This window comes from Zophobas morio, unplaced genomic scaffold (genome assembly GCF_036711695.1).
Source record: "Zophobas morio isolate AGI-343-1 ecotype UQ-CSIRO unplaced genomic scaffold, CSIRO_AGI_Zmor_V1 ptg000009l, whole genome shotgun sequence".
Lineage (NCBI taxonomy): Eukaryota > Metazoa > Arthropoda > Insecta > Coleoptera > Tenebrionidae > Zophobas > Zophobas morio.
In genome coordinates this window covers 2,245,923-2,265,450 of record NW_026972114.1, presented here as the reverse complement: position 1 = coordinate 2,265,450, position 19,528 = coordinate 2,245,923, and the positions used below count along the sequence as shown (strand labels likewise).

The 19,528-nt window shown below is 34.2% G+C and overlaps 1 protein-coding gene and 2 long non-coding RNA genes across 4 annotated transcripts in view; all 3 read right to left on the bottom strand.

The window, feature by feature from the left end:
- Window positions 1–6,743: 6,743 nt before the first annotated feature.
- LOC135125581 (uncharacterized) lies at window positions 6,744–7,838 on the bottom strand. Its single transcript, XR_010279903.1, has 4 exons — window positions 7,600–7,838; window positions 7,237–7,547; window positions 7,034–7,183; window positions 6,744–6,981 (listed from the first exon to the last, which is right to left on the bottom strand). It is a non-coding gene; the product is annotated as an uncharacterized LOC135125581 (long non-coding RNA).
- A 1,588-nt stretch (window positions 7,839–9,426) lies between these two features.
- Window positions 9,427–10,777, bottom strand: LOC135125739 (uncharacterized). 2 transcript variants are annotated; one of them, XM_064051397.1, is made up of 5 exons: window positions 10,506–10,777; window positions 10,161–10,430; window positions 10,055–10,101; window positions 9,776–9,970; window positions 9,427–9,697 (listed from the first exon to the last, which is right to left on the bottom strand). In XM_064051397.1, the coding sequence occupies exons 4-5, from the start codon at window positions 9,876–9,878 to the stop codon at window positions 9,498–9,500; spliced, it is 303 nt and encodes a 100-aa protein (XP_063907467.1). In that variant the 5' UTR covers window positions 9,879–9,970; window positions 10,055–10,101; window positions 10,161–10,430; window positions 10,506–10,777; the 3' UTR covers window positions 9,427–9,497. The 2 variants fall into 2 exon arrangements, with proteins under 2 accessions (XP_063907467.1, XP_063907466.1); XM_064051396.1 differs by having other exon boundaries at window positions 9,776–9,988; window positions 10,506–10,776.
- A 2,056-nt stretch (window positions 10,778–12,833) lies between these two features.
- Window positions 12,834–19,528, bottom strand: part of LOC135125748 (uncharacterized) — a 164,810-nt gene continuing 158,115 nt past the window's right edge. The window contains exon 2 of the long non-coding RNA XR_010279948.1: window positions 12,834–13,147. This is a non-coding gene — a long non-coding RNA (uncharacterized LOC135125748). The remainder of the gene's footprint in view (window positions 13,148–19,528) is intronic.

Genomic DNA, 19,528 nt, shown 5'->3' with positions numbered 1-19,528 from the left:
AAAACAACATTTTGAAATTTAATTTTTAATCTGCTAACCAGAATGCTTTGAAATGTTGCAGATGTTTTAAGGCTATAAAGAGCATCATAAATCTTTAGTAAAAAAATATTTGCTTATCCCCTCCAAAAACTTGATGACGTCAGCTCAAAAGTTTGTGGAATAAATCATATCTAAAATGTACAAAATATGGTGAGTCTCTTCTTGTGATTTATCATTCCATTCAAATTTTTTCGATTTGCATATACAGGGTGACTCAAAAAAATTTATGAATGCGTAAATTTATTTTATTGATTTAATCAGGAACTACAAAACCGAATGCTTTGAAATCGTGCAGATGTTTTAAGGCTATAAAGAGCATCATAAATCTTTACTCAAAATATATTTGGTTATCCCCTCCAAAAACTTGATGACGTCAGCTCAAAAGTTTGCCGGATAAATCCTATCTAAAATGTACAAAATATGATGAGACTGTGCTTGTGATATATCACTCCATTCATATTTTTTCGATTTCCATATACAGGGTGACTCAAAAAAATTAATGAATGCGTGAATTTATTTTATTGAGTTAATCAAACTAAAAACCCGGATGCTTTGAAATCTTGCAGATGTTTTAAGGCTATAAAGAGCATCAGAAATCTTTAGTCAAAATATATTTGCTTATCCCCTCCAAAAAATTGATGACGTCAGCTCGAAAAGTTGCCGAATAAATCCTATCTAAACTGTACAAAATATAATCAGTTTGTACTTGTGATTTATCACTCCATTCATATTTCTTGGATTTGCATATACAGGGTGACTCAAAAAAAAAAATGAATGCGTAAATTTATTTTATTGATTTAATCAGGAACTACAAAACCGAATGCTTTGAAATCGTGCAGATGTTTTAAGGCTATAAAGAGCATCATAAATCTTTACTCAAAATATATTTGGTTATCCCCTCCAAAAACTTGATGACGTCAGCTCAAAAGTTTGCCGGATAAATCCTATCTAAAATGTACAAAATATGATGAGACTGTGCTTGTGATATATCACTCCATTCATATTTTTTCGATTTCCATATACAGGGTGACTCAAAAAAATTAATGAATGCGTGAATTTATTTTATTGAGTTAATCAAACTAAAAACCCGGATGCTTTGAAATCTTGCAGATGTTTTAAGGCTATAAAGAGCATCAGAAATCTTTAGTCAAAATATATTTGCTTATCCCCTCCAAAAAATTGATGACGTCAGCTCGAAAAGTTGCCGAATAAATCCTATCTAAACTGTACAAAATATAATCAGTTTGTACTTGTGATTTATCACTCCATTCATATTTCTTGGATTTGCATATACAGGGTGACTCAAAAAAAAAAATGAATGCGTAAATTTATTTTATTGATTTACTCAGGAACTAAAAAACTGAATGCTTTGAAATCTTGAAGATGTTTTAAAAGTTATCATAAGCATGGTAAGTTTTTGATCTAAATGTATTTGCTCATCCCCCCTAAAAAATTTATGACGTCACCACAAAATTTTGCTCAATAAATCCTATCTAAAATGTACAAAATGTGATGAGTCTTTTCTTGTGATTTATCACTCCATTCATATTTTTTGGATTTGCATATACAGGGTGACCCAAAAAATTAGTGAATGCGTAAATGTATTTTATTGATTTAATCAGGAACTCCAGAACCGAATGTTTTGAAATTTTGCAAATGTTTTAAGGTTATAAATAGCATAATAAATTTTTAGTCAAAATATATTTGATTATCTTCTCCAAAAAACTGATGACGTCAGCTCAAAAGTTTGCCGAATAAATCCTATCTAGAATATACAAAATATAATGAGTCTGTACTTGTAATTTATCATTCCATTCATATTTTTTGAATTTGCTTATACCGGGTGACTCAAAAAAAAAAAATAAATGCGTAAATTTATTTTATTGGTTTACTCAGGAACTACAAAACCGAATGCTTTGAAATCTACTGCGAAAAAAAAAACATAATAGACATGTCGTCACGTTTCCGACAGCGAGGGAAGTACTGTCTAAACTCTTTAGACCAATTTTTATTATCCATAATGAAATCACTTCCATTGCAAACACAGTTTAAGATGAGGGAATTGGCAGGAAACCCGACAGTTATCGTACAAAGGGCAAATGAAAGTGCATATAAAATGAGTTTTTCTGTCATTTCAGTAGTAAGTGTTCCTTGTTACGGTTCACTTTCGCGTACATGGCTTGCGCCAGGATTGTCTGCTCATCTTGCGCAGGAGCCTCATGTACATTGTGTAAGTTCGAATTTTTACCTACAAGCGGCAAATTATTTTGTTGCAATTTTCATAACGAGTGGTATACGAACGATCAACAAGCGGAGTTAGTTGTCCTACATTCCCAACCGCTCCGCTGCTACATTAATGGACCACATTAGGCGAGTGATCAGACCGGACTCGGAAATATGCACCGACGAACTTAGGTCCTACAGAGTCCTCCGAATCTTGGGTGGAGCGTCCTCATTTGTTCATCAAACAGTTAACCATAGCCGCTTTTTTCAAGATCCAACAACAGGGGTCTGTACTAATCAAGTCGAAGGGTAATGAGGAGGATGAAAAGTTTTATCACGAGGTTGGGTGCCATGAGTTGTCCCTTTTTGCCGGAATATTAGATCAACTGGGAGCGCTATTGCGCTTGAGTTGACGAACTATTTCAACATTTCATTTACCACACTGCTAATAATAATAATAATAATAATAATAATAAAGATTTATTATCCAACGGACTTTTGTCCAATTACAGGATAATTACAAAAGAGAAAGAAACTTCTAAATCTAAATATAAATATAAAATCAAACTTAACTGCGGTATTCTTATAGCACTAAGCTTACGAGCAAACTTGACAATACAACACATATCAACTGCCGGAAATTTCTCTAAGGATATTACCTAATTTATCAAAAAATAAGTCATTGTTGCCACATTTGTTGTAGACTGAACATATAAAATATATCGGAGACTTTTTGGCATATTTGTTTCTACATTTAGGTAGATAAAATGTATCACTATTTCTAAGAAATTTTTGCGGAATACGAAAATTTAACATACTGACAATATCAATAACATCAACTAAATTATTTACAACGTTATACAAAAATTTCACTGCAGCAACTTTTCTTCTCGCTTCTAGAGCTTTCAAGCCACATCTCTGCAGCATTAGCTCCTGTGGATATTTTCTGGGAGGGTAAACCTTGTCGCACTTGTACATCAGGTACTTAAGAAATCTCCTTTGCTGTTTCTCAATTAACAATTTATGACATTGATCAATCGGGGACCATACAATCGAGCAATATTCTAAAACAGAACGTGCATAGGAGATAAATAACTTTGTGGTGCATTCTACATTAAACAGTTTAGCATTACGTATAATGAACCCAGTAGTCTTACATGCTTTGACTGTTATGTAGTTGTAATGGTCTTGAAATTTACATTTGCAATCAAAAACAACTCCTAAATCTTTTACGCTTTCCTTACGAACAATATCTTTCCTATCGACGTTATAAGTATTAGTGATGGTGTGCTTTTTGTTAGAATAAGTAACAATACTACATTTATCGTAACATATCTTGAGCCTACTATTCTGTGACCATTCAGAGAAATTAATTAAGTCTTGTTGTAGAACTTTGGTGTCCTGAGCGTTTACTATTTCTCTAAATATTTTAACGTCGTCAGCATAAAGTAGTATTTTGCTTTCAACAAAGTTAGGCTAATGATTTGAAATACCTACTACTCTGAGACGTGGGAGGATAGGGCTTAATTTTTTCACGTTATATTTATTTGACAATTTTTCCTCAGCGAGCTCAATAAATTTATCACTATGGGTACTAGCAGAACACCCAATAACAAGACCGCCATTTGCCACAGGTTTAACGACATTTATGTCTATATTTTCACTAAAAGGTTGAACCGATTTCAGAATATCGCACTTTGTCTGAAAACAGGATTGTTTATCCTTGGGTTTAATAACAACCTTAGCTTCATTGACCTCTTTTAACTTGTCAGCATATGTAATTTTATTATCTGAATTTAGCTTACAAAGTGATTCCCGTAGGGTAGAAATTTCCTTACGTAATGGGGTAATGGCACTGTCGATGATGTTTCGAATATACTTAAGAAACGCATTTTGTTCTAACGGAGAGGAAACTTGTATTGGAGATAAGGCCGGGGAGTTGAAAACTTGTTTACAATTAACACACAATAATTTCACGTGCGGAGATCGACGATGAATACGAGAAATAATGGGAACTTCTTCAGGAGAGACACCAACACAATTAATATGTGAGTAACAGCCGCAAAGATCACAACAAATTCCCGAGGAAGCATCTACGCTAGCACTACATCCCGGACAATTAACCAAAAGAGAGTCTTCGAGTAAGCCTGTTCCTTCTTCAAAAGACATGACAAAAAATAACAACGCACCAATATGTAATAAGCAGTGATTTTCTGATACAAACAAAATGTAAACAAACCAGCTTAACCTAGTGATGCCCACAATGCCAGCAGAAGATCGATTCTAAGAATAAATTTTTTTTGTTTCGGGCGATTCTTAACAATCGATTTTTCTGAGAAAAAAAGATCGATTCGTAAAAATCGATTTTTTAAAATTTGTTTTATAATATTGACGTGTTTAACGAACTTCATATTTTAATATGAAGTTTCTTTTAAAAAAATACCACTTGATTAGTTGCTTTTATAATGTTTATTTAGCAAAAAATAAAAAGTAAATTTCCTATACTAAACATAACAAAAATAAATTTTATATTCTTAAACATGAACAAAAATAAATTTTATATTCTTAAACATAACAAATAGTATATTATTAGCCAAGGTTGCAGAGCCAAGCATTCTAGACCGAGTGCAAATTAGAACCCGAGACGCGCAGCGTCGAGGGCTCTGAAGCGCGAGGTCTAGAAGTGGCTTTGCAACCGTGGTTAATATACTATTTTTTTCACTAGTAGAAACCATAAGACAATAAACTGAAAAATAAACGTTCAATTTTTTGACGCAACGTGATTTTGTTTTGATTTCTAATCAAACTTGATCTAAATCTTCAACACAAAGAAAATCGTTTATACTTGTCGCTGAGTTAATCATTTTATCTTCTACCGTCTACCAACTACCATGCGTATACTCAAGTAATGTTTGTAGCACACATTTGTTCATTTTTTAAGAAATAATCACATCAAACATTGCGTACATAACCTCAATTTTTCTTTTTGAACCCGTGGTAGCAAAAGTTGAATTTGCTACCACTAAATGAGTCGACATTTGCATGCGTCCAGGCTGCTAGTGAAAAAAATAAATTTTATATTCTATAATAATTTTGTATAGAATTAAGTAACAAATGATTTTCAACTTAGAGCTTGCACGTTTCAATTATTTAAATGCCACTCGTCTTCCTCTAGAGATCCTAAAAAAAGAAGAGCGGAGAGTCTTTTACTTGCAAGTCTATTTCTCAGTTCACTTAAATTAATACCCGCTTTGCTGAAAAGTCTTTCAGACGGCACTGATGTGGCTAAAATACTTAAGTGTTTCAAAGCAATTTTTGATAAATATGGATATACATGTTTGACCGAAGTCCAAAACTTGATAGGATCTTCTGTTCTTGAACTTAAGGTTTGGTTTAAATAGTTTTTTAATTCAGAAGGTATACCTGAATTGTTACAAACTCCTTCATTTTGTTTAATGGATAATTTGTCATGAACCGCCCATAAATTTAATCCAGTACTGGTCATGTCAGTAGGTTTTTCTTGGTTTTTGTCATAATTTCGTGGTGACACTGACACTGAGTCATTTTTTTTGTGTTCATCAATTAAAACTTTTATTCTTGCAACTGCTGCTGTATCTGCTAATGGATTTTCAAAGTGTATGCGTTTAAATCTTGGGTCGAGTATAGTAGAAACTGACAGCAAATTATTTTTTTCCACGCTGGAATTATCCGAATAAAACCTTCTCGCTACCTCCTCTTTTAACTTATTCAAAATTTGTTTGACAACGTTAGTGCTAACTTCTACTTTATCTAAAGTAAGCTTTAGACAGTGTACTATTGGTATAACCTTACTTGAAGTGACATAATTTTGTCCTGACATTTCGACAGTCATGGCTTCAAAGGGAGCTAAAACCAATATCAACTCTTTCAAAATTGCAATGTTTTCTTGATCAATCATTTTAATATTTTGATTGTCAAAAAGGATAATGCTAATCAATGGTGCAAGCTCCAAAAATCGTTTCAACATGTAGTATGTCGAATTCCACCTAGTACTTATATCTTGAATAAGTTTCAGACAAGAACCTTCTGTTTTCCCATTCTGTATTTGATATGTTCGAAGTTTTTGGGCCGCATCATGACTTGTTTTAAAAAACGTAACAATAGCCTTCACTGAAGAAATAATATTATTGACATCTTTCAAACTGTTGGTAACAATTAAATTGGTAGTATGCGCAAAACATGGTAAATGTTTCTTACTACCAAAAAATTCATGCACAGCTTTCACCATATTTCCTGCATTGTCTGTAATAACTGCTGTTATTTTATCTTTAGAAATATTCCATTCGTGACAACAATGTAGTAAAGTAGTTCCAATATAATCGTATGTATGCTTGTTTTCTAATAAAAATACTCCTATTGTAATTGATTTTAGTTCTGTTTCTTGAAGATAATGAACAGTTAGTCCCAAAAAACTTCGATTATTCAAACTATCAGTCCATGCGTCAGTTGTTAGACAAAAATTATCCACCAACTTGAATTTGTCTTTAATTTTGGAACTTAAAACTGTATATTGTTCATCAACTTGTCTTGTAATTGTAGAACGCCCTGGAGCCTTATATAGTGGTAAAGCGACCTTTTTGAAATATTGAAATCCTTTACGTTCTGTGAAAGATAAGGGAAGGTGATCAACTGTGATCATATAAATCAAAGCATTGGTTATTTTAGCATTCATTCTTCCACCTAGCAAAAAGCATTTCATACAAAAAAATATTTTTCAGTAATTGGAACTTACCTGAAAATGAATTTATTTCATCGAAAGCTGATACTATGTCATTTTGTTTGAACTTAAGGGTAGATTTTTCGAAACTGGGCAATGCATCTATTTCACTAAGATCAGTAAGATCACAGAGAGTTACTGTTGTTGCTTCTGATAAATTTGTCTCTAAAAGTTTAATGGAATATGTAATTAGGTATTTCTCTGCATTACTTACTTACCGCTCTTTTCGACATCATTGTGTAGTGATGATGTAGAAACATCATTCTGTAGTGACGATGTAGTAGTCTGGGTCTGATCTTGATCCTCTTTTGAACCTTTGTTATTTATCACTTTTAGACGTTTTTGACTCTTGTTTTGTGCCAATCCCATATTTAAAAATTCTGAATGTTTACGTTTCAGGTGGTTTCGTAAATTTGTAGTATTGTTATGATGCTTGTAAACATTGCTACATATTTTGCACCTTGATGAAATTGCAGTAAATTTCGTGAAATAGCATTTTACGTCAATGTGCGACTCTGACATTTCTAATCTAAAAGTAAACAAAATGCCGAACAACTTTTATAACCAAATTACAAACCTACTGTTAATGGTCAATAGTGTTAATCTTGTTTTCCAAATCCAAAGCACAATATTCACCACATATTTACATTAACGTAGAACCAGTATTCTAAATCACTTCTAAACTATGATGTATAATCACCGGATTACCCTACCGCCCTACATGCAGAATGCAGATGACTATTGACTACATGTACATGTACATCGCAATTCTTCGGTTTTTACTTTTTTGTCCTATTCACACCACGACTTAAACAAAGATGTGCTTTGCACTACAAATACATCAAACAAAGACAACGAACTCCCACTAGAAATAAATATAAGTAGAAAATCCTAGAAACTATTTGGCGCGTACATTGGCACATTTTGCCATTCTCACCTTTATGTACATCGAAATTAGGGGTGGTAATTCGATCAAATCAAACGTTTTAACGTTAACGTTCAAGTTCAGAAAAATGTTCGTAATCGCAGTAGATATCAACCGTTAATTCTAAAATTGCAAAAGTTACTAAGATGATTGTTTGAGCTGTGGTTTGAGTAAAAAAATGATTTCATTCCACAATTTAAAAAAGCATCGATTTTCACTCAAAAAAAATCGATCCCCAGAGAATCGTGCAGATCAAATAATCGATTCATAATCGATCATTTTGTTAAAAATATAATCGAATATCGAAGAATCGAATCCAGAATGGGCATCACTAGCTTAACCAGCACCAGCTGATGCGCGATGAGCGCGCCGCTCCTACGGCGCACAATGGAAACTACAGATGTAAACAATCACTAAATTGCCTAAGAAAAAGCCAAAAATTAGGGCAAAACAACGAAACTAGCGGCTTCTAAAACTGCTAGGCCTATTCAGACAAAATTGTTTTGGTTATAAAACATCGGTGGTTAAATAAAACCGAAAAAATTATACAAATTTTAGCGAAAACCGGCAGCACTCACAATACACTTCTCACTCTCACTAAGGCCCGGTTTTACAATGCAAGCTTAAGCGAGGTTCAAAGATAAGCCTTGGTTCAACTGCAGTTGTCCGTTTTACAATACATGGTTCAATGTTAAACCGCGCTCAAACGAAGGCTCAGCTGAGCGCTGATGTCAGGGTGGTTTAAGCTTCGCTCAACTGTCCATAACCTCAAATGTCTGTGCTTTATCGTTTTGGTGGTGTGACAGCATTATAATTGAAGATGGAAAATTTATTAGGAGTATTAACTGACGATGAAGACGTTTTAGAAATGATAAACATATTAGAACCGGCACGTATGCGACGACCAAAAGTTTTTCAGTTGAGAGAAAATCACTTTGAAAAGTGAAATGCTGGGGAATTTTTGAAACGATTTCGTTTTTCCAAGACTGGCGTACGGTTTATTTTGCAACAAATACAGGAGCAAATTACATCGCGAACAGAAAGAAATCATGCAGTATCACTGGAGCAAATGCTACTTGTGACTTCACGTTTCCTTGCCACTGGATCTTTTCTGCAAGTTGCTGGTGACTTTATAGGGATTAGTAAAGCAACAGCTTCTCAAATAATTAATGTTTTGGGGTGTGGAAAAGACGCTTTCCAGCATTGGCTTTTGGAATTCGTTTAAAAATGTGTAAATTAGAGGCAGTGGTTGTGGCAACAGGAGTGTTAGACAACATTGCAATTATTTTAAATGAAGAAGAACCGCCAGTGGACGCAGAAGAAGAAGCAGCGGTGAATTTTGTGAACGATGTTCTAATTGAAAACATTGGAGAATATAGTGGCAATTATAATCAGAACAATTTTGTACGGAACCAGTTCATCAGAGAATATTTTACTCATTTGCTTTTTTTGATTTCGTTTTTAGTTGCAGTAAATAATAAAATGTAATGTAATTATTTATTTAAGTTTTATTATTTAAAATATTAAATTTTTGGGCAATTAATATTTCAATCTTCATTTGGTGTTCTGCTTTATTACTTCTAATTCAAGTGCAGCTTTGTCTCTCATAATTTGCATTTCTAGTTCATGTTTCTCTTTCATGGCTTTTAATTTAAACTCTTGCTCCTTTTGGATGTATTCCTTTCGACTTAGTTCGACAAGTTCTTTGGCAGCGGCACATTGCTCTAAATTATCACTTGTCTGGTTTCCTTTACCTATACAAACAATACATTAATAAAGTTTTAAGACAAGTGTCAAACATTTTTTAATATAAATATATATACATATAATACCTCTGCGATATGGCGTGAGTGCTGAAAATTTTTTTTGCTTCAAGATTTTGGGGGAGTATTTAGCCCAATTCCCAGTTTGACCATTTTCTACAAAAATAACCATATTTGATTATTATTAATGTTTACCACTTTCTTTATTGGGACCACTTATTTTATCCATAACAGGCACTTCTCTCGAAATTGCTCCGGTTTGATCTTTTGGCATAAAACAATCTGAAATAAAGAAAAAATAGTAAAAAATTTCTGAATAAAGTGTATGTAAGGATAAAAAGTATTTACCATCATTTTCGTCATCAGACAGATTATACCGCTGTTACTTTGGAATGCTGAAAAGCATCAACATTTTAATTTTACAATACATATTATTCATAAAAATACTTATTACAGGTTGTTTCGGAATCGCCATCAAATTCGCTGCTATGCCCCATTGGTTTGGCCCCGAGAATTTCTTTTACAGCCACATCAACATCGGTGGCCTCAATACTTTGTTGTTTGAACTCTACTTCAATTTTCTTCCAACACTGATTTTTTTTTTTTTTTGATTTGCATCAGTGTTGGACAATTTACACTCCAGAATATTTCTATACTTGCTTACTAAAGATAGGAGCAAGTTTTCTTCGGATTTTGTAAAATTCGGAGCACGTGTATTACTCATCTGAAACGAAATGTTAAAAACCATCATAATCATCTACTATTAACGAGCAAATGTTACATATACACATATACGTACCCCAGTAACGCAAAAAACTAATTACTTTGCAGAATTTGTCACAAATAATTTATAATAATGTGACATGATGACATAGATGACAACAACAACACACTTCCAACGTGCTCCCAACGTGGTCTCAACTGTCAGATTCTCGGGTGCGCGCTACCAACCTAAGGAAATTTGTGGTTCAGCTGAACCGGACGATAGCGGTGTTTGTAAAACGGACGGATGAATTGAACCTCAGTTCAGTTGAACTCAAGTTCAGTTGAACTCGTGTTGAACCGGACATTTGTAAAACCGGGCCTAAAGGTTCATTCACAATGCTGAAAGATAGATTTCCCTAATCTTTCTAGTGTTTTCCTTCGGGATTTTTTTCAGGGGAAAAACGCAAAACCCCCTCTTTCTGGTATCAATGCAGGTTTTCAGAGGCCGTTTGTGGTGTTTTCTGAAATTTCCGTTAACAACCGCGTTGGTACCCTTATTAGCGTGTCGGAACCGCGTCTATGTCGTTAAACGTCCGAATCAAACATTTTAAAACTCAAAGGTGTTTATTGTATTGATGTAAATGTGACATTTTTGTCAATTTTTGACAAATTATTTAACCGTTTCTAAGGAAATAATCATTAGTTCCAGAATTTTCACAACTACCTTAGAAAAAAAAGACAACGTCGGCAGTTCTCAAAATGTGGGGACTGATTTTTAGAAAAAACTATTAACCTTTAAAAAAAGTGTTACTAGCATTTTTTGTTGTTCTCTTTTTCAGGAGCCTACCTTCAAATTTTGTTGCAAGCATTCCCTAACACCCGGTATAATGCTTATTTAACACATAATTACGTTGATGAGTTTATTCATGTTAACTATAAATGTCAGGAAACTCTGAAGAAATAATCATTAATGACGTGGTCTACCTTTTCATGGTATTGTATTGACCAAATAGTCGAGCAAACAAGGTCAAGAATTTCTGTTGAATAATTTGTAGGTACAGCTAAATAATATATATTTTTTTGTAAACCGAATTCATAAATATCGCAATTTAATCATGTAAAATAATTATTATAAATCTGTCCAGTTATTTTTCTGAATTAAAACGCAAGCTGTGAGTTAAGTTTAATTATCCTACAAAATTAGAATAAAACAGAAAGAAATCAATGAAGTAATTTAAAGTTTTTTTTTATAACAAGTAGTTCGTGAAATTATTGCTTTTAAAGGGAGGACGTTGTTCTGTCCTGGGTTTTCTTATTATTTTTTTTTTATTGTGACTCCATTTACAAGCTTCAAAACACGTAATGGTGTTCTCGTTTATCTTACGATCGTTACGATTAAAAGGGTCTTATATATTTTATTTATTTAGTTATCAAACTTTCTATGTTGTGCCTTCTTTTAATTTTGTTCTTGTCTGATCTATTAAATCAAATGAACAACAATAATAATGTAATAAAAAAAAACATATTACGGCTTTTATGTTTTATTTATTACACTTACAGAACGAACTTATTTTTGACCTTTTAATCTTCTGCGTATCACAGTTATCGGTACTGGTGTGATGAATCGTTGGTAGTGTCAAACTAAAAATTTACTTTCACAAATGCAAGATTAAGGTTTTGTTTCCTCAGTCCTTTCACATGGATTTTGAGTTGTCGTCTTACCCGAAAGGTATTGATTTCTTTGTGTACAAAGTGATTATAAAAGACTGTAAATACATCAAATCGGTTTTACTTTTTCATTTTGCCGCCTCGTTGTGCTACCTGTCAGAAACTTTTCAAACCCAATTTGATGTACAATATTTTATAATCAATCCGGCCTCTACATGACTTACTACTATAATCAGAGAACGGCGAAGCCGTTTTAATTCATAGCCGTACACACAGTTTTCGCAGCGCGCTCAAGGTCTAGGAGCTCGCTCGAGATTTTCCTCTGTAAAACGTGTTCTTTTGGGGGTTAATAAGTTTTTCAATTTAGGACATGAACGATCCACGTCACAACTGGTTGTGGGACTGTAATTAAAAAATGAGAGGAAATTTTATTATGTATTTTGTTGTAATGTTTGGCTCTGTCATGCCGTCGCAAACTTGATGCAGTGTTTAAACCGGGAGTGCTACTAAAAACAGATTCTACTTTCATTTTTAACTTCTTCCCAAATTCACCGGGAAGCCTTTTAAATTGGGTCACAATATTTTGAAATTTTGATAAAGCACCATGCAACTTTAAAGTTTCAGAGTGCAAATAACCTATAGTTTTCGATGAATCTTGACAATTTTGTGCAATGTTAAATATTATAAAAAAATAATATAAAATGCTGCTTCTATTAAAAATGAAATAAAAAAATCAAAATAAGATTCGTAAAAATGAAAAACCTCCACACAGATATATATAAATAAAAAGAAACTAAAATGTTAAGCACATTTTTGTTAATAATTTGCTATTTTACAAATGAATACTGCTCCGACTGCGCCACTTCTAAGCGTTTGATGTGCAAGGAGTACTCGACGCCTATGTACAGGTGCGTATTGCACCTGAAAAACAAGCGATAAGACTGCGATCCCAATGCAGTGTAGTCGGCCAACGAATTGATCGACACCGTGCCGCACTGGTCATGTGCATATATGTTGTGGTCCGCACAGTTCTCAACTCCAAGGTCGCCGCCCTTTGACTATAATACACTGAAAACAAAAAATGTGTTGTTTAAATGTTTATTCAAGTATATCAGTAGGTACTTTAATTAGACCAATCGCATTTACTGTTTTTTTTTGGTGTTTCCTATTATCGATTTTTTTTTTTAAATTAAATTATCAATGATTTTAGCAACAAATTCTCTAGTCGTCAAACAAAAATAAGTAGCAACTGTACTATAGTGATTTTAATGTACATATGTTTTAGTACTATATAAATTTTATTGTATTATTTATATACATTACTTATAAATGATATATATTTTGGCCATTTAAATTCGTAACTTATATTGTTTGTCGATGATACCACCTCTATAAGCTCTGACACCACGATATAACTGTCTTAAGCTACACTTGTCGAAATTTCCTTAAAACTTGGTTTTCACAATTTGAGATTTGAATTTAAAACAAAATTCTGATAATGTCAAATTCTCTGAAGTATATTTAGATCCCGGTCTTACTTTGTAAACAATTTAATTTCAGACTGTGGTACATAAAAATGTTTTCCTTTTGAAATCACTCTCTCAGGTGCTCTCACTTGACTCAAAAATTACCGTAGAACCGGGCTAATCGTAATTTTTTTTTTCGTATTTTTGTTAATATGATTCAAACTGGTTTTTGCAACAGTCTGAAAAAGATGTTTTAGAAACAACTTAGCTTGGACTATTTTTGACACCAAATAAGTTTGCTCCTGCTAAAATAATAGAGAATTATTTTTTTAAGTTTCCTAATTTCATAATATTTCATACCGGTGAACGGTGAACGGTATAGTGTGCGCTTGTGCTTAGGTGGTGAATTGGGTGGTTAATTTGCACAGGGTTGCAAATTTTTACTAGTTTTCCTCCTTTGGATACTTTCTATTCAACTGATAAGATTGGTAGATGAGTGTCTTTTTTGCTCTCTATTCTAACAACTGGAGTGTGTAAGGTTAATTTATTTTAAGTTTTTCTTATTCAAGTTCTTATTAGTGTCATCCGATATCGTTTACTGACTTCCCCCGTCAGGGGGATTTCTTTTGCTCTTAAATATGGCAATTAAATGCAGAAAATGCAATAAGACTATAGGCAGGGCCGGTCTAGGACAATTCGGCGCGGCCGACTTGGCGCGGCCAACTTGGCGCGGCCGACTTGGCGCGAGACATTTTGGCGCAAAGCCAACTTGGCGCAGGGACACTTTGGCGCAAGCTATCTTGGCGCGGACCATCTTGGCGCGAATGAACTCGCACCAAGAAAAATAGATATAATTATACAAAAATTGTACCCGTTGTTAGCATAACTTAATTTTTATAGTCTCCAACGCGTGGTGGGGTAATGTCGACTTTTTAATGGACACACGGGCGCTTCGCGCCCTGCACCCCATTATAAACATACTCCTAAACGTGGAACTTCTTGCTCCGTGGATCATTTAGTTATTGGAATTTGTGCGAATGAAACTGTGTATTTGGTTGCCTACACTTAGCATAAATAACAGAGTGCAAACCACGGTACAAAAAATAAATATTTTTTATATTATATACCGACGTACTCGCGCCAAGATGGCTTGCGCCAAAGTGTCCCTGCGCCAAGTTGGCCTTGCGCCAAAATGGCTCGCGCCAAGTCGGCCGCGCCAAATAGTCCCATTCCGAGGCAGGGCAGATGACTACATTAATTGTCGCAAAGAATGTGGGGCAAATTATCACCTAGCATGCGTTAACTTAAATAAATTAGCGGTAACATCTTTGAAAGAAACAGGCTTGTTACAAACATGGGGTTGTGGTTTCTGTAGCCCCTTTTCTCTTAAAAATCCGGGTGATGTTTCATGCCCATCACTGATTGATAGTGAGGCATTACAAAAACTTCCAGACTTTTTAAAAGAAGTATTTACAGAATTTTCCCGCGTAGTTTCCGAGAGTTTTAATAAACTTAACCAGCAAGTTGCTGATTTAAAGCACGAAAATTACTTATTACGTGAAGAAATTAGGACAGTAATCCAACAATATCCCAATCGTGATGCTCAAATTCCTAAAGAACCTGCGGTATCATATGCTGCTACACTTAAAAGTACTTCTGCTCTGGTAGTGAAACCAAAAAATCCTGCTCAAACAACCACACAAACGAAATCCGACCTTATTACAACTTTTAATCCGGAAAACACTGATGAACTTGGGATTGCAAGAGTGAAGTCTATTAGAAACGGTGGAGTGCTCTTAAATTGTCGAAATCCTGATGAACTAAAAAAGCTTGTACAAAATAAAAAACTTGATGAAAAATATGACATTCATGATGTTAAGACGCCTTTACCTCGTATTCGTATTTCGGGCATCTCTGATGATATATGTGAAGAGATGATTGTTCCTTTTTTGTTAAAACAGAATAAACATATCTTTTCTGAAACTACTCAGTGCACTCTTCTGAAATATGCACCGATAAAAAATCGCCAGAAAACCTTTCAGGTAATTTTGCAAGTTGACATTTCATCCTACAAATATGCGTTAAATTTTGGTCATTGTTTAATTGGTTTGGATGGCTGTAACATTTATGACGCTGTGGATGTCATCCGGTGCTATAGGTGTATCGGCTTCAATCATTCTGTTAGGAACTGCAAGAAAAATGTCTCCTGTCCGAGATGCTCTGCTGTGCATGAATTAAAAGATTGCAAAGCTACAGAAGAACAACTACAATGCATTAACTGCTCTACCATTCAAGCAAGAGATAATCTGGGTATTGCAGAAATTTCCCATGCCTGCTGGGACTATGAGCATTGTATATTCTACAAAAACTTAATTAAAAAACTAAAAACTGATGTTTTCGGTTTATCAGAGTCGTAGCAACTAACTTTTACCACTGTCTCTAAGTCTGCTTCTAGTGAGACCTTAAACTCATCAATTAGTCAATCTCATAAAAATAATTCTGATCTCAATTTAATGTGTTATTATCAAAATGTGAGAGGCATAAATACTAAGTTGAGCAATATCTTATTATACTCTCATACATTTTGTTATGATATCATTACATTTACGGAGACATGGCTAAATGAGAGCGTAGCAGATGGAGAAATATTTAATGGCGATAGCTATAATGTTTTCAGATCCGACCGTAACCATTCTTCCCGTTTAACTAAGAGAGGCGGAGGGGTATTACTTGCAATTAGAAAAAATTTTGATGCTGTTAAGTTAAACATTTGTGATATGTACCATAGGGATGAAAACATTACACATATTGATATACTGTTAGTAAAAATTTCTGTTCGATATAGGCATTTTCTTATCTGTTTAGTGTATATTCCACCATCTACTAATACCGGTGATTACGATGCGTTTTTTGACTTTTTAGTGTCTGTTCAAGAACTATATGGCTCATCTGTAATGATACTGGGAGACTTTAATATTCCAGAATATGTGAATTGGTCTCAACAAAACTTACATCAGTTTGTTAATTCTTCAATGTATAGTAGTTACATTTCTTTATCAAACTTCTTTAATCTTACACAATATAATACAGTATTGAATATGAATGATAGAATTCTTGACCTACTGCTCAGCAATGTAAAATGTCAAGTAATAAAAGCATCTGAAGTAATATTGCATGAAGACACTCACCATCCGGCACTGGAAATATCAACAGTACTTGATAGGGTGTCGAACAATAATAACTTTTCTATATCCCATCTTCGGGAGTACAACTTTAAAAAAGCGAATTATATGGCTCTATATACCGAACTGTATTCTGTAGAATGGTCGTTTCTCAGTACCAACTCCGATGTAAATGGGGCTGTTGACTCTTTTTATAACAAGCTCTATGGCATTCTTGATAGGCATGTTCCACTGAAATCTCGTTCTAAAGGAAACTATCCTGTTTGGTATACATCACGAATTATACATCTTATTAAATGCAAGCATAAAATATGGAAAAGATCGAAAAAATACGGTCGGGTTGAAGATTATGAGCAACTTAAGGCTCTTAGAACTCAGGTTAAGCATGAAATTAAAGTAGCTTATGATAATTATATCATTAAAATCAGCAGCGACATCAAGTCTAACCCCAAAAGTTTTTGGTCGTATGTGCGCAACTTAAAAAATACTGCATCCATCCCAAATCTCATGAACTATAATGAAAACATCATTTCAAAACCTCAAGAAGTAGTAAATGCATTTGCTCAGTATTTCAGTAGTTCATTTGCAGTGTCATCCACGTCTTCACCTCCAAGTAATGTACAGATCAATACCAATACTCTTTTTGCAAATTATATGGTGACAGATGCTGAAATCTGCAAAGCCTTAAGTAAACTGAAGCCTAAACAAACTACGGGTCCTGATTTAATTCCAGCCTTCTTAATTCATGACTGCAAAGCCTCGTTTGTAACTGCGCTTAAAATAATTTTTAATCTTATACTAAAAACATGTGTTTTTCCTATGCAGTGGAGAGTTACGAAAATAAGTCCCATATTCAAAAATGGCGATCAGTCTGAAATCAAAAATTACCGGCCGATCTCTATCATTAATAACTTTAGCAAAGTGTTTGAATTCATCCTGTATGACAGAACTTATAAACATGTCATGAACCAGATTTCTCCGTATCAGCACGGTTTTACTGAAAAACGGTCGACTGTTACAAACCTTGCTTCTGTTACTCAATTTTTGTGTGAAAATATTGACCATCAAATTCAGGTAGATGTTGTCTATATGGACATGTCAAAGGCTTTTGATCGAGTGGATCATCAGATTTTGATTTACAAAATGGAGTCTTTTGGATTCTCATTAGATCTTCTAACTTTAGTTAAGTCCTACCTGTGGGATAGACATCAGTTTGTGCAATATCGGGGTTATAAGTCGTCCTTCTTTAAACAGACATCAGGAGTCCCACAAGGCTCGGTGTTGGGTCCACTTTTTTTTGCAATATATGTATATAGATGACTTGACAAAGAAATTGAATGTCCGGTATCTGTTATATGCTGATGATTTGAAAATATATCGGCATGTGCTCACATTAGAAGATTGCAACAATCTACAACGTAATATTCAAATGATTGAAACGGGTTTATGGGACTGTAATATGCAGTTAAATTCTGACAAATGCAGAATTGTCAGTTATACACGAAAAACTGAATATCTTCAATTTAATTACGTGATTGGTGGAACCATAGTTAAAAGGTCTGAAACTGTAAAAGATATGGGTATTATTTTCGATAACAAGCTTACGTTCCGTAACCATGTCGAAGCGATTGTTTCATCAGCCTATAAGAGTCTAGGATTTATTATTCGTAGTACTACTCAATTTAAAGATCAACAAGCGCTGTTAATTTTGTATAAAAGCTTTGTAAGATCGAAACTTGAATATGCATGCTTGGTGTGGTCGCCAATTTATCATACACATGCATGGTCACTTGAAAAAGTTCAACGTCGTTTGTGTAAAACCTTTATTTTTAGGTGCACCGGTGAATATCCTATTAGAGGCGCTCCACATGAGAATTTATTGCAATATGTACAACTGCCATCATTAACTAAGAGAAGGAAATATTTTTCTATTAAATTTTTGCCACAAATTCTGGATTATGAAGTCGACTGTCCATATTTGCTATCTAAGATATCCCTACGGATTCCATCTTTCAATTATCGGTCATATAACTTATTCCATCTAGAGACAGCTAGAACAAATGCGTTAGCAATGTCACCAGTTCATCAAATAGTTAGTGCCTACTTAACACAGAAATTAGATGCAGACATTTTTGCGTTAAGAAGAGCAGATCTTCGAAGTTTGGCAGCACCAGGAATTTAATCTTAATTAATATGTATAAATACTTATAACCTAAATGGGACAGTGGTGATGGACAGCCGCTGATATATGTATTTATTATATTAAGTTCACGTGCATTATGTTGGTCAGTAACTGGGCAAAAGCCTGTTGACCAACTTAGATACCAATAATAATAATAATAATAATAATAATAATTTTACTGATTTGGGATTATTCGGGAAACTGTGTAAAACACTACAAAGTTCGAATTACCTCGTTTCCCCAGTGTAACAAAATAAAAAAAAAAAACACGAAAAAATATTGTCACATTAGATTTTTTGAGGTTTAAAGTTTCGACATTCCTCTCTTCGGGAAATGGCCCAGCCGCGAGTTACGGCGGGAGACCGGGGAGACCATAATGCTGAGCTTGCCATAGATTGATGAACTGTGATTTTGCAAGCTCAGCACGAGGGAGTCTTCCTGGGCTCGTGCGGGAGCTCCGGAAGGCAGAGTGTGTGTGGTGGCCCACGGCGACAACAGGAGTAGTAGGTGAGTAGTTCCTTTTTTTTTGTAAATTTATTTCGGTTATCTCAAATAAATAGATCTTAAGTTTTTTTCTAAAATTTTTGAAGTTTTATTTTTTTCGGAGTGTGGGTTCTTT

What these genes read in the sequence shown, in the direction of transcription:
- LOC135125739 (XM_064051397.1), bottom strand. Translation starts at nt 9,878, where the DNA reads ATGGTTATTTTTGTAGAAAATGGTCAAACTGGGAATTGGGCTAAATAC. An exon ending in ACTCACGCCATATCGCAGAG is followed by an intron (nt 9,698 to 9,775) that starts GTATTATATGTA and finishes TTGTTTGTATAG; the next exon opens with GTAAAGGAAACCAGACAAGT.